Source organism: Astyanax mexicanus, chromosome 17, assembly GCF_023375975.1.
Source record: "Astyanax mexicanus isolate ESR-SI-001 chromosome 17, AstMex3_surface, whole genome shotgun sequence".
Lineage (NCBI taxonomy): Eukaryota > Metazoa > Chordata > Actinopteri > Characiformes > Acestrorhamphidae > Astyanax > Astyanax mexicanus.
The window spans coordinates 36,096,566-36,112,409 of record NC_064424.1 but is presented as its reverse complement, the minus strand read 5'-3'; the positions used below and the strand labels follow the sequence as shown (position 1 = coordinate 36,112,409).

Here is a 15,844-nt window from a genome sequence, read left to right as displayed (position 1 = left end):
GGTCGGATGGGTATAGGGATGTTACTTACAGCTGCCAAATTTGAGAGGGCAGGCATGGGCATCCATGGGAAAATCCTCTAAATGCATGGGGCACTCCGCTCTCACTGTCAGCCTGAGAGAGAGGGAGAGAGAGAGAGGGGCAGAATGACAGGAAGAGAGAAAGAGAGAGCGAGAGACAGAGAGGGGATTCAGCCTAAAATTGAGGTCGTGAAAGGATAGACAGTCAGATAAAAACACTCTGCATTATTTAAACCAGCTGTCAGGATTTTCAGCTTGGTACTTCTTTAGTTTTTGTACTGGAGCTACGAGGCTACAAATCAACACTCGCTTTAAACCTCCTCAAGCCACAAAATTTAATACATTAAGGGTGTAAAGAAATATTGATATATCATAGCATCACGATATTATGTTTATTGAGGAAAGCTGTCCAATTAAGAGAGGGCTCTAGTACCGTGATGTTTTGCTTATGTATGTTTTGCATCCTGTAGCACATTTACCCTCAGATGTTGCAGCTGGACCTGTAGATCTTGCAAACTAAAGGTTGCTGAAATTGGCATCGCAGCTGGTCCCATAAATCACAATTTCTGATACATCTGGTGATCAGACAGACCAAGGATGTGTTGCTATCTGGCGGAGACATATTTCTACAAAATGCTTGCTATGTGGGGGAGCATTATCCTGCTGCAAAACGCCAGTTGGACGCAATGCTACGAGACATGTGGCTACATGTTGTCCTACACATATCGATGATCTGTTCCTCGTTCCCTCGTATCACTACTAGGAGTGACTGACTGTTGTATGTGATGGCTTCCTAGATTATCACACCATAAATTGGGACAATGTGTTAGTCCACAGCAAAGGGAGGATTAAAGCACTCACCATGTGGCTTCTGTACCCAAACACAACTGCTATCATAAAAACTAGGGGTGTCACGATTCTCTAAATCCTTGATTCGATTTTATTTCCGATTTTAGGGTCACGATTCGATTCTCGATTTTCTTTTTTCTTTTTTTTTTTCCAGTAGGGAGGCCTATGCCAGTTTTAGATTAGTCTATGGTCAGTCATTGGTTTGATTCATTAAATTTACAAAATCTTATTTCAAAAGGTGGGCTTGATATAAGTGATGCAAAGTGATTCAAGTGATCTGTAGTAGACCACATTAGGCACTAATGGTCAAATTTAAATAATTCAATTAAGATAAATATATAATGCAATCTAGTGGCTTTTTTGTTAGCAGCAGTGTGCACTATTAAAACAGCAACATAACAAAATAAATAATAATAAAATACAGGAACAGTTATGTACAAAATAAAAGAACAATTAACAAACAGAACTCTATCCTACTATAACAGTTAAACATGAAAAATAAGACTTGACAATTTTTTTTCTTCAATAAAGATATATTATTAACTTTATCTGAGAGATACTTCTTAAGTTACCAAAACTATTAACATATTTGAGACAAAACAACTGTTATTTTAATATTTTCAAGTTTTTCTTTAAGAAGATGAGAATGTCCACATTCTCTGGAGAAAGGGCTGCTTTTTGAGCAGTCACAATGTCCGCGGCGTCGGCTACAGTGTGCTGCGCCATTTGCGTAGCGCATGCGGGTGCTTGTGTAGCTTAGAGGGAGGGATCGTTGATCCTCTTTTTGACTTCGAGGCTCGAGACCATGAAATAATTTTAATCGATTTTGATGAAATATCGAAATCGTGACACCCCTAATAAAAACAGAATACAGTTCCAGTCTAAAGAAGTCCTGTTTTCTAATTCAAAACAACACTGAAAACAAAGATGACAGTGGCTGGCTCACAGACAGCTTAGATAGTGGAAAATGAATCAAAATGACCCATCAAAATGCTCTTCTCTTAGTCCAATGACTCTCCTACTCTATATGTCTGTCAACTGGGCAAAATGTCTTTAACCTCTCTAACCAAGAGGTACACTACCCAGAAGTAGCATCTGAGAGGGTTAGGATTCTGGGTCGCCAATGTCAAAGTCAGTCAGTTAGAAGTAGTGTCTGGGATAAATAGAGGTTGATAAATAGAAGCCTGGGTTATGATTAAGGCCAGGGCTAGTCTGGTTTAGGTTTTGGGCTTAATTTTAGGGTTATGGTTAGGAACAGTAGAGTTAAGTCAGCCTGTGAAAACATGAGCTTGATGTTGTCACGTTTTTTTTTACCTTTCCTTTTTTGGAGTAGATCTGCTGATATATTTGCTGTGATCGGATTTATAATTAAATCTAGGGCTAGGTTTATTACCAGAGTTAAAGTTTGGAATGGGTCAAAGATAGGGTTAGCATAAAACAGGTCTACTCCTAGTTCCATGGTTAAGGTTAGGTTTAGGTTTTGAGCAATGCCTCAGCCCAATTTAGCCTGTGGAAACATAAGCTTAAAACAATCTGATGATTCTTGTGAGGCGTAAAAGGGTGGGGCTAGATTAATCTGATTTACGATAAAGGCCAGGGCTAGGTTTATTACCAGAGCAAGGGTTAAGTTTTGGCTTGGGGTAAAAAAAAATAGGGTAAGGATTACCATAAGGTGCACAGTATTATAAGTCTCACTATCAATTATCTATTTTCTGGTCTATTTTCATAGATAAGGCACAAGTAAGGAACAAGGGTGTTGCCATGTTTCCCTTCTAACGTAAACAAACATTTTCTTTCAAAGTCAAACAAGCACTGGATGTTAATTTATACAGATTTTTTTTTCCTGAAAACTGTTTATTTGGGTGAATAAAAAGCGCTTCTGTTTACTTACAGTACTTACAGCAGTGCTAGCCGCAGTTAGCAGCACTTAGCACTAGTAAATGCTGACTAACAGCGCTACACTGAGGAACCATGAGTGATCCAATAACCCAGGGAGCTATCAGCTAGCGGTTCTTCCCACGTAGCTTGTTTTAACATGATAAATATGCAGACTACAGTCCAATATACTCTCCTCTTATTGGCGTAAGAGCTAGCACTGCGGTTAGCGACTAATGCTAATATTGCATTGCCTTCACTTCACTGAAACTCCTGTATAAAGCTGCACTTTATGTTCACCTTATAGTGCAAAATATATGGTAAGTAAAACAGGGCTAGTCTTAGTTCCGAGGTTAATGTTAGTTTTAGGTTTTGAGTTCAGTTTTAGGTTTAGGGTTAGAACAAGGCCTACTCTGAGTTAATCCTGCCAGTGGAAGCAAGATCTTAAAACAATATGATTTTGTAGAGATTCTTGTGAGTCAATCTGCCATTCATTTGTAGTGAGGGATGAAGGGGCGGGGCTTATTTAATCTGATTTGTTTTAGAAAAGTCCAACTGTGCAACTCAAAAGTGAGCGGAAGACATAAACCACTCAAGGCTACCCACACACACACACACACACACACTCAGCACCCTGAGTTGGACAGAATGATGAAGCACAGGATGTCAGCTCACTCCGGACGTTTCTCCCATTCATCTTCTCCTCGACACAAATATGAACTCCCCCTCCCCCCTAATCTCCCAATAAACACTCTAAAGGATGCTTTACGGCTCCGAGCGTCCCGACCCGCACGTTAACGGCCTTTTCACCGGCCGCAGGTTCACGGCTCACCGTTATTTACGACGTGACTGCTCCAGCTTTCCCCGGAACAGTACCGCACCCTTATCTCCACCTCCTCACACAGCGGAGTTCTGCTCTCTACAAATCACCACTACAGCTATAAAACATACGTACAACTGTCCAAACAACCCTCCTCTGAAGAACATACTGTAGTTTCACTGTAATCTGATTCCAAGTTAGTGCTGGGGTAGTACTAGTACTTTTGAAGTATGGGAATTTTACTAGAGTAAAAGCTTAATACGCCTAAAACTAAATACAATTGCACCACAATTCCACTCTGTACCCAATTCCTCTTTTTCTTTTTTTTTTTTTTTACAGTAAATGTTTTACACTCATTCTTAGTAATTTACACATGTACTGTATGTTAGTATGTTACACAAAAGGCACATTCTTCATTTGCATAATAAACATGTCTCCCCCATCCCTAACTTACCATCAATGTGGAGCCTACTAGAGCTACCTTCTCTTGGGTATTCGGTCATCTTTTATGCAATGCTTGGCTGTCTGGCCACAGTGTTTTAGGCTATAAGATGCTGCTAGTATTTTACTCTGTATTTACAGTGACTTTTCTTTTTTTTACAGTGTACGGCAGTGTAGGGATGATTACAGTTTTATTATGCGTTTATTAATGCCATAACATACTCTAAAAAAGCTGTAACTTACTCTAATTAATTTACAGTAAATCTTTATTATTGTTATACAGTAACAACTTATTGACACTGTAAAATTTACATTGAACTTTTTACAGTGCACTTCATGTTTACAAAGAAGTCAAGTCTGTATTTTATTTATTATTTTTTTTACCTAAATATATATAAACATATTTTTTATCGGTCTATTTGTTTCTATATACTGTATTTTTATATTGCTCTGCATCTTTTTTCTTATATTTGTATCTCTATAATTTTTGTATTTTAAACCAATATTGTTGTCTTTACATTTTTTTTTTTATTTCTACACTGAGATTAAAATACCAAAAGTGTGCAGATCTGTCCTCAAAGATAAATGTGCTAGTTAGAAAAATAACATATAAAACATATTCTGGTTGGTTTAACACGTTTTGTTTACAGAATAATTTAGCAGGTGTTCCTGTACAGCTTTAATAAAGTCTTCAATTTTAAATTTACTATGTAAAAAATCATAAAAAGGAAGGAAACATATTGAATGAGAAGAGGTGTGCCCAAACTTTTGACAGGTAGTGTATTAAATTGGAGAGGAGTCCAAACATATTATATTATATCTTTTGATTATTATATTTTATCAAATCAAAATGTTTGAGAAATTGAATTTTAGTTAAAGGAGCGATGCTCTTATCCTGCGTTAATCTAATGATAATATTCTAGCAGCTGCAGGTCCAGCCTCACCTCATGGTGTAGAGCAGCGTGCCCTCCTCAGTGATGCGCAGCAGTTTGTTGGGCATGGTCATGTTGTGTGCCACTGATTTCTTGCCATTGTGGAAGAAGGTGTCTGGGGTCCAGATCTTGCTGGCCATCAGGTTGTTGAGACGCAGAACGGCCATCGGACCTTTAAACTTCAGCCGCTCGTCCTTCCAGCTTTGTCTGAAGAACACGTCTATGGTGTACTCCTGCAGGAACAGAGAGGAACTTCAGTCTGGATAAGAACTGAGTCTGAGTACTTACTGACAGATGCTGTGATAGAGCTACAAAAAGTAGTTAAAAAGAAGCTCTAAGCATTCGATCTGTACCACATGACCATGAGAAATTACTGATACACTCCTTTATTAGGGTTTGAATTGGACTGAAAATCAATAGCACATAATTTCCAACTAACATATTTTTCCCACAAACATTTTAACACTTTAGAGGGTTTATAGAGGTTGCAGAAACAGAAATTGTGGGTAATATTTAATAAATGTAAAAAAAAAAAAAACAACATTTATTTTTACCCACAGGACGTCCTACAGATATATTTACTTATCAGCATCAAAATAGTTCTCCCCTGAAGGAAGTGTGTCCTGTGATAATCCATCAAATGCAGCTCAAATATTCACACAGTTCCAGCAGATTTTGCAGTAGGGGGAAGTTTTGAAAGAACTGGCCATGGCATACTATCTATCTATACTATCTATAACTATCATAATAGCAGTGTGTGGATGAGCATTGTCCTGTTGGTTGAAAAGGCAGAGCCACTGGTTGCAAGACCTCATTAACATAACGGTTGATGTACTCAACAAAAAGCCTTATCAATGAATGTTAATGTACAAGAGTTTAAAGCATTTCTACAGAGCATCTGAAAGGACATTGTGTATTTTTTAGGTAAAAAAGTGGTGAGCACAAAATACTAAGTGGGGAGTACCACATACCAAGTGGTGAGCATCACATATTAGGTGATGAGCACTACATATTTAAGTGGTGAGAAGCACATACTAAGCACACAGCCTACAACAGAATAGTCTGTGAAGTTATGTAAAGACAAGTGAACATATTATCTGGTGCTCACTACTTGGAATGTTTTGCTCAGCACTTAAGGCCAATTTATACTTATGCGTTGATTCTACGCATTAGCCCATGCGTTGGTACGTACCCTTCACCGTGTGTGTACGCAGTGATTGGTCCATGAGACCTTGCATCCCCGCCCACACATTCCCGCCTTTCCCGCGTTTTAACCCCTTAACTGGCCAGAATTTTTTTCAATTGTCTGCCTGATGTTACACCACTAAATCTTGAGGATTTCTATTCAATTATTACATAAAAAGTGTTCATGTTTCACAAGGAACAAGTAAGTTTGCTAATATCAAAATATATTGAATAAAATCATAAAATTTGCTCTTTCCTGAAATTCATTTTAAAATGCATATTTTCCTGAATACAAATCAAACTGTCCTCCAAACCTTTTTTTGTTTGTCCAGATTTTACGTCTATTTTCAAACATGTAGAATTTGAGATGATTCCTGCTACTGATCTGGAATTATTGTACTTATTATGGTGAAAATAATAAAAGAGGAAAAATGGAAATGCATTGTTTTTGAGTGACAACAGCAATATAAATGATTACAAGATGTAATGCAAACACACAGTAAAATGATGCAAATAATAACACATCTAACACTTAATCACAAGAGCGTTTATTATCCCCTCTCCCTCCCTCTCTCCTCTCTCTCTCTCTCTCTCTCTCTTTCTCTGATTGTATTCAGTGGTGGGTCCAGCTGAGAGGGCAATGAAGTGCCAGCAGCTAGAATCAGTGGGACACGTGACGCTGATTCGTGCTGACCGCCGCGGCCGCGAGCGTCTTTTCTGACTTGCGTGCGATTGGGCCTGACAGAGCGGCTCGAAAACAGAAAACACCACATCACTCCGCTGTGGCTTCGGTCCAACAGGGTTCAGTCTGACACGTAATTTACTGCCCACGTCTCTCTGAGCGGTAGGTGGTAGGTGAGACCACAGCATGATGACGAGATCAAGAGCAAACACCTAAATATATACCCTTAAATATATCTATAAAACTGTGTTCTTCACGAGTTCAGCAAAAGCAAAGACTTTACATAAAGACATGACCACACAAAACAAAAAAATAAAAATATTAAATGCTAAAGAATTTCTTCAGGCTTGTTGAAAATCTATTTAAGTTCTATATAGTACCTTTTAGTCTAGATTGTACTGTTTTGCTCTGGCTTATCTAATAATGTATTCAGTGAATCTTTATATGAGGGGCTGCAAATGATTATTAATTACTCTTAATAAATCACAGTTTTCTATTGTTGGTTAGAACCATTATTAATTGACTTAAAAGTGTTTTTAAATAAAATATATGTCCACAAAGCTACAGAAATGTGAGCTACTTTGGGAAATGCCTCTATATCTACTTCAACACATCAATTAAACAACAGTTTCAGTCTTGTCTTAATATTATTTATCAAAATCTGTCCATGGGAACATCACTTCTTTCTCAAATAACATTAAATGTCATATTAAGGGTAAATAAGGACATTTTGTGCAACATTTCTTAGTGGGTTTTAGCTCTTTAATTTAGGTAATATTTACTCAGAATAAACAAAGTAAGTTCACTGTAATTAATATCACAGTAATAAGCGGACATATTTTTACAGCACACACTAGATTACTTTAAACAACTTTACTGCATAAATAAAAAAAAACAATTATAAACATTATTTTTGATATAATGTCTGTAATCTTCTATACGTCCTTGAAGTTTGTATTTTGTTAAACAAAACTTCCACTTCCACTGAGTCAAATATATACATATTTACATACAGATTCTTCTATCTGGATCCAGGTTTGGTGCTAAAACACAAAAAAGTCCACCTAAAATCCATTATGAAGGAATTATTCAAATATAAAAAAAGATATTTTTTAGCTGCTATAGTTTTTGCATTTATTAAGAAACCACTGGAGAACCATTGAAAGATTTAAACTTTTGAAATTTTTCAACCACAAAACTCAATTTATGTAATTTCTTGAATTTTTGTGATTGAAGTTCAGTAACAAGACGTTTTTTTTTCTTTGTTGTGTAAAGAACAGCTGTGGCGCGAGCACATATGCTGGAGAAGTAATGAAATGAAATGATGTAGAAACATAGCGATCACTCAAAGAAGCAGATTCATGCACAACACAAGGGCATCTCTTCCAGCTGCTCTGTGTGTGTGTGTGCGTGTGTGTGTGTGTGTGTGTGTGTGTGTGTGTGTGTGTGTGTGTAAAGGCCACTGAGTAATTAATCTTAATTCAGCCATTAAAGACCATTAAAGCAGACTAGAATCGGCCTCTAAATGCTGATTTATGGGAATCTGTGGCGTCTCAGAAACACAGCCGGAGATCTGTTTACACACCAACACACATATAAAAAAACAGTTTATTCTAAATCTGATTTACACCCTGCTTTTATTTTTCAGATTTTTGTGGTTTTTGAGTTTGTTAAAATGTCTGTTAAAGACACAAAGCAAATTTACATAAAGCCAGTAATAAGAACTCAGATCTGCGATACATACACATAAAAAAATGAATAAATATAAATGCATGACGGTCCAGAACTGATTTCTATATGTAAAATCTAAAACTTACATTAAACTAAAACTGAAAGAGTTAAAATCTAAATAAAGCACTTTAGTGCATTCTATAGTCTAAAATTATAGTTAGTTTCAATTATATGGTTTCAATTATTTCCTGAAGTTAAAACTAACTAAACACTAAACTATTCCTAGACTATACTATCAATTTGAACTTTATTGTTCATTTGATTAATTTCTGAACTTAATCTTAGTTTAAGATTATTACTAATACTTAGCATTCATGAAAATGTAACTAAATCTTAGTATTAAATTAGTACTAATTCAGAAAGTCAATAAAAATTAAACTAAATCTCAAATTTGAATTAGTATTAATACTGAAAGTCATTGAAAATTAAACTAAATCTTATATTTAGATTAGTAGTAATACTGAAAGTCACTGAAAATTAACCTAAATATAAAATTTAGATTAGTAGTAATACTAAAGGTCACTGTTATGAACCTAAATCTTAGTTTTAGGTTTGTACTAATTCTAAAAGTTACTAAAATATTACAAAATCTCGGTTTTATATATTAGTACTAATACATAATGTCCCTGAAAATTTAACTTAGTCTTAGTTTTAGATTGGGAACAATTCTGCATGTCACTAAAATAAAACCAAATCTTTATTTTTTAGCTTGATAGAAAAATAAAAATATAAAAAATTCAACTAAATCTTAGTTTTAGTTCCAACATAAAACTGAAACTAACAAACGAATAATCTGTTTTATGGTTTACATATATTACTCCAAAAATGGCTTTTGACTTGAAAAAGACTTTACAGATGAAAAAACCTGCTTTCAAATTTCAATAGAAGTCAGTGTAGACATACTTAATTCCATGTGTACTGGCAGATTCACATTATGGAGAAAAATGAAAAAGGCAGAAATGAAAATTTAAGGATTTTATGTAAATGGGGTGATATTACAATGCAGTGTGTAGAATATGTATATAAAACACAATTTATACTAGGTCAAATGTGATGTTTAATCTTACTAATACTGTTATAGACACTGTAAATTTGTATTTACATATAATAAAGCTTTAGTTCTGGTATTTATTTAAGTTGAATTAATTATTATTTTTTTTCTTTAGAGTGTCTAAAAAAGGTTAAACAATCTCAGACCTGAAAGCGGCCCTTCAGATCAGATCAGACTGCTGGAATGATTCCGTAAGCGAGTGTTAGATCAGTGTGTGGGAGGTGAGGCAGAAGCAGGTGACATTTACAGAAGGTAAATTCCTACCATGTCGTGATCTGAAACCGGGCCGATGCTGGTCACGAAAATGTCAGTCTTCACTTCCGTTACACGCTCTGTTGGAGCAAGAAATTAGCAGTGTGAGTGTCAATCAGAGTCCAGCATTAGCCCCTAACAAACCTCTTAATACCTCAGTTCCCGCTAATCACCCCTCCGTAACGACTGCAGTAAACACACTCCAAATACACCATCATTTACCAACACACAGCCGCGAATATAGTGTTTAGTTTCTGAGCAAGCAGAACATTATGACTACCTCTTTCTTTCTACACAAATGATCTTTTTTTTCAGCCACACTGATCATATAGGACCCTTTTACAGGAGTAGAAAAATGGATAATGGGTGTAAAATCAGTGTATACATACATAGTAAAAAAAAAACTATTGAATTTTTTCTCCTTAATGTGATTTGTTTACTTAATTACAACATGTAAAAAATTTAGATAAACCATCTTTAGCTATTTCATTAATCCACTATTACTATTTTCAGTTCCCAGTTGCTAAATTAAATATTTGACCTTTTAATTGGCACAACTTCTTCATTTTTAATGTATTGTCTCTTTCTCTTGGGCTATATACACTCGTGGACAAAAGTGTTGGTACCCCTCGGTTAATGAAAAGAAAAAACCCACACTAGTCACAGAAATAACTTGAGTAATAATAAATAAAAATGATGTGAAAATTAATAAATGAAAATCAGACGTTTTTTAACCAGGCTTCAACAGAATTATTTGGTGAAAAAAAACTGATGATGGCCTGGACAGAAATGATGATGGTTCCCTTTAACTTAATATTTTTTGAACAACCTTTTGAGGCAATCACTGCAATCAACCGAGTCCTGTTACTGTCAATGAAACTTCTTAACCTCTCAGCAGGTTTTTTGGCCCTACTCATCATGAGCAAACTGCTCCAGTTGTCTCAGGTTTTTTAAGGGTGTATTTCTCAGATGGCTCCATGTTTCAGCTCTTTCTAAAGATGCTCAATAGGATTTAGGTCAGGGCTTATAGAAGATCACTTCAGAATAATTCATTGTTTTCCTCTTAGCCATTCTTGGGTGTTTTTAGCTTTTTAGTGTGTTTTGGGTCATTATCCTGTTGCAACACCCATGACTTGTGACTGAGACCAAGCTTTCCGACACTGGGCAGCACATTTCGCTCTAGAATCTCTTGATAGTCTTGAGATTTTATTGTACCCTGCACAGATTCACAACACCCTGTGCCATATGCAGCAAAGCAGCCCCAGAACATAACAGAGCCTCCACCATGTTTCACAGTAGAGAAAAGGTTCTTTTCTTGATATGCTTAATTTTTCCGTCTGTAAACACAGAGCTGATGTTCCTTGGCGAAAAGTTCCATTTCTGTCTCATCTGTACATAGAAAATTCTCTCAGAAGCTTTGTGGCTTGTCATCATAGTTTGGCAAATTCCAGTCTGGCTTTTTTATGTTCTGTTTTTGGTGTTCTCTTTGGTTGTCTCCCATTAAGTCCACTTTGGCTCAAACAACAACGGATGGTGCGATCTGACACTGATGTTTCTTGAGCTTGAAGTTCACCTTTAATCTCTTCAGAAGTTTCTCTGGATTAGAGATGGTCTTATCTTTCTTATCTTTAACTTTCTGGTCTATAATTCTCTTTCTAATCTCCTGTGACGACTCTTTCCTTCACTTCCTCTGGTCCATGTTGAGTGTGTCAGGACACAGCACAGTGACTCCCTGTAGCCCTACATTTAGACCCACTGACTGATTATAAGAGTGTAGATGCCTGTGATGCTAATTAGTGGACACACCTTGATTTAACATGTCCCTTTGGTCACATTATTTTCACGGGTACCATCATTTTTGTCCAGGCCTGTTTATAATGAGTTTACTTTTTAAAATAATTCTGTTGAACCACGGTTTAACAGAATGTTGGATTTTCATTTGTTAATTTTTATAGAATATTTATTAATTATTCTTTTGTCAGATTCAAGTTATTTCTGTGTCCACAATTGTGTCTACGTGTGTGTGTACACACACATATATATATATATATATATATACACACATACACACACACATATATACACATATACATATATTCTCTAGCTCTTGAATGGATGAGATGGTCTGCATGTTTTAACGCTTTAATGTGGTGAGATATCCTTTTGCCCTTCTGTGAGGAGATGCTGCAGGACATACACTCCTCCCTCACTCTCTCTCTCTCTCTCTCTCTCTCTAACCTCTCTCATCGCCTTTTCTAGCTCCCTGTTTTTAAAGATTCAAGACACAAAGTGCCTTTACTTTTTATGTAATTAGTATAATATTACAATAATTATTATTAATGTTTTTTATTGATTAATCTCATTGTATTTTTTGATAAGGCCATTTTAGACATTTTTCTAAAGAGCTGTTGTGTGTTTGCCCACACACAAAAGGGGTGGGCAATATGATCATATAATAATACCAAATATTCATGAGTAGTGTGCTATAACAATATTCTTGATGAGACAACAAAACATTAAAACAAAACAAAAAAAAAAAAATGTAAAAATTTTGTTCAGTAAAAAACATAGGAATTTCAAACATTTGGTGGAAACATAAAAATCTGTAAACTAAAAGTATATGTTATTATGTAGCTTACCAACAGATAAAAATAATAATAACAAAATAAATATTGTAACACAACGAAACAATCTATCACAACAAAAGACAGGATATTCAGTGCATGCATATAAATTACAAAAATAAAATTTAAATATATTTGAAATATAAACTATGATAACTTACATTTTTCAGCATTTTTTCTTAATTCAGATCAAGTTCAATGAATCCAAAGACCACCAAAAATGCTATGATAAAACATCCAGACCTCAACTAGATTTAATTTAAATTAAATTAATCCTTTTAAATATGTTTAAGCAATTTCTCAATTTATTATTATTTACAGCATTCTTAATCATTAAAATTTGGTAATATGTTTAATAATGTCTTAATGTCAATTTATAATTGGAGAAATCACTTAACTATTTAACAATGTTTATTGCTGTTGGAATTACTGTTAATTGTGACCGTTATTGTATTCTAATTGTTACCATACATTCTGATAACATGTAATAGCGTTTTTAACTGAATATACTGCTTTAAATGAACAAAATTATTTAGGAACAACTTTGAGTCAGTCAGACAATAACATATGATCTATTTTAGTATTTTGACAGCACTGTTATTCACTATTATTTGCTATAAATCACTAAAGGGACATCCTCTCAGGTCTGATCACTGCAGAATTGAGAGCGTGTGATGCAGGTTTTGATATTTTTGGGTCTTGTTTATGGACTGTGACGCTCGGTGCTCGCGGCTCAGTACCGTCTCCTCCGAGCTGCAGTGCTGATTGATGTGGAGTCAGAGCTGCCAGTCAAAATCACTGTCAGCTCATCATATGCTGTAAATTTCTGTTAGGTTAGCGGCTGGCAAGCGATATATGATGCAGGAAAGGAGGTCAGGAGCGCGGAACGGAAAACATGTAAACAATAAACAACAACAGGAGCAGTCGTAAGCGCAGTGTGTGGTGAATCACGGCAGCTGTGCTCGGTTCTGATCCGTGTTCAGTGTTAAATGAAGTGTACTGATGGTGTAAACTGTGTTCACTCGCTGTGATGCTACTTTCTGGATGAGAACCTGCCACCACAAAAGCAGCTGTGGACCCCACTGCACTAAACACTCCCATTTACACGCCTGTGTTTACTGATAAAGTGAAAATAATCTAGTAGTGTATTTTCTCACTATTAGGTGCACTTAAAATCCTTTCATTTTTCCAAAAATCTTCAGCACAGCTTATAATCAGGTGCATCTTTTGTATGAATTATATCCAGTCAGGGTAGAAGGCGCAGTAAAGCCAGTCTGCTGAAGTACAGAGTTATACAGGAGTTTCAGTTTAGTTTTCCAGCACCAAGGCTGCAGCAGTATTAGCATTAGCCGCTAACGTCGCTAGCTCTTTTGCCATTCAGAGGTGAGTATAGCGATGAGGCTAGCAGTGCTGGAGCAGTGTAAGCATTAGCCGCTAACCACAATGCTAGCTCTTTCACCGTTCAGAGGTGAGTATAGCAATGAGGCTAGCAGTGCTGGAGCAGTGTTAGCATTAGCCGCTAACCACAATGCTAGCTCTTTCACCGTTCAGAGGTGAGTATAGCAATGAGGCCAGCAGTGCTGGAGCAGTGTTAGTGTTAGCCACTAATCACAGTGCTAGCTCTTTCACCGTTCAGAGGTGAGTATAGCGATGAGGCCAGCAGTGCTGGAGCAGTGTTAGCATTAGCCGCTAACCGCAATGCTAGCTCTTTTGCCATTCAGAGGTGAGTATAGCGATGAGGCCAGCAGTGCAGAAGCAGTGTTAGTGTTAGCCACTAATCACAGTGCTAGCTCTTTCACCGTTCAGAGGTGAGTATAGCGATGAGGCTAGCAGTGCTGGAGCAGTGTTAGTGTTAGCCACTAATCACAGTGCTAGCTCTTTCACCGTTCAGAGGTGAGTATAGCGATGAGGCCAGCAGTGCTGGAGCAGTGTTAGCATTAGCCGATAACCGCAATGCTAGCTCTTTCACCGTTTCAGGGGTGAGTATAGCGATGAGGCCGAGTATAGCGATTAGCCGATAACCGCAATGCTAGCTCTTTTGCCGCTCAGAGGTGAGTATATTGGACTGTAGTCTGCGTGTTTACCATGTTAAAACAAGCAGAATGTGGGAAGAACCACTAGCTGAAACAGTATTATACAAACAGTATTATTAACAGTATTATAAAGAGTATTATATAAACAGTATTATATAAAAACACCTAATAGTAATAATTAGTTATTATTTTTATTATTACTTATTTTATATGTGTTCCATATACTGTATATTATATACTATCCTGTCGCTCTTTGACAAATTTCTGTCCTTTTTTTTTAAATCTGGCAGTTGTTTTATTGTATAACTAACTAAATAATAGAGCTGCTCCAAGTTTCTTTGAATATACAGTATGAGGCAAATGTTTGGACACACCTTCTCATTTAATGCTCTTATTTTTATTTTCCTACATTGTAAATGTAAATGTAAAAGTGTTACCAAACCAAATACTCTGAAGTATTTAGATGGTTTTATCTGTAGTTCTGTTAACTTGTGGATTAACTTGTTTGAAGATGGTAACTCTGATGATCCTGTTCAACAGAGGTAACTCTCGGTCTTCCTTTCCTAGGGCAGTCCTGATGAGAGGCAGTTTCATCACAACGTTTTTTTATGGTGTTTGCAACTGCACTTGAGGATGTATTCAAAGTTTTTTTTCTTTACTTAGTAGAGTAGTTCTTGCCATAATATGGATTAGAAGTCAAACAGGGCTCTTCACTGTATACCAACTGATGCTCTCAACCACATTAGGGGCAAGACAATTAAATTAACTCTTGACAAGATGTGTAAAGCTGTTATCTAAGCAAGAGGTGCCAACTTCGAAAAATCTAAAATCTAAAACATATTTTTTAGTTTTTTATGGAAACACTTTACAGTAAGGGTCTCAAATAACTGTAAACAATGGAGTCCTATTCTATTGACAGTACTTGTATTACAGGGACTAGACAAGCTGGATGTGTGTGCATTTGCACATCTGTGTCAGAAATGGGTGCAACTTCATGTCACTAAATTTCATGGAATTTTTATTTTCTTAAGTTGACATGCTGAGAAAATATTACAAAAAACATTTGAAAATGTGGTTTGATTTTGTATTAAGATTGGGTTAAAAGTGCATTTTCAATTCAAAAGGTCATGGTCATGGGAAGTGGATTGTTCCCTTTTTATGAAATTTAGATTTATCCACTGTAAAAAGTGTCCAGAAGTGCTATAAAACCAACACGAACCTCCGAGCCCTGGCCGCAGACGGTTGTCGTAGCCGTCCAGAAGACTGTCCAGGATCCTGGTGAAGACAGTGGTGTTGTCCTTCTGCTCGTCTGAGCCGTTCTGGTTGGAGCTGACGAAGCAATAAAAAAGTG

At 36.3% G+C, this 15,844-nt stretch overlaps 1 protein-coding gene across 2 annotated transcripts in view; it reads right to left on the bottom strand.

Moving 5' to 3' along the window:
* The window catches only part of gabra1 (gamma-aminobutyric acid type A receptor subunit alpha1), a 61,793-nt gene that overhangs the window by 26,395 nt on the left and 19,554 nt on the right, over window positions 1-15,844 (bottom strand). For both annotated transcript variants that reach the window (XM_022676367.2, XM_022676368.2), the window contains exons 3-6: window positions 15,713-15,822; window positions 9,849-9,916; window positions 4,948-5,168; window positions 30-112 (exon numbers count right to left, since the gene is read on the bottom strand). In XM_022676367.2, coding sequence (XP_022532088.1) covers window positions 30-112; window positions 4,948-5,168; window positions 9,849-9,916; window positions 15,713-15,822 — 482 coding nt within the window. The remainder of the gene's footprint in view (window positions 1-29; window positions 113-4,947; window positions 5,169-9,848; window positions 9,917-15,712; window positions 15,823-15,844) is intronic.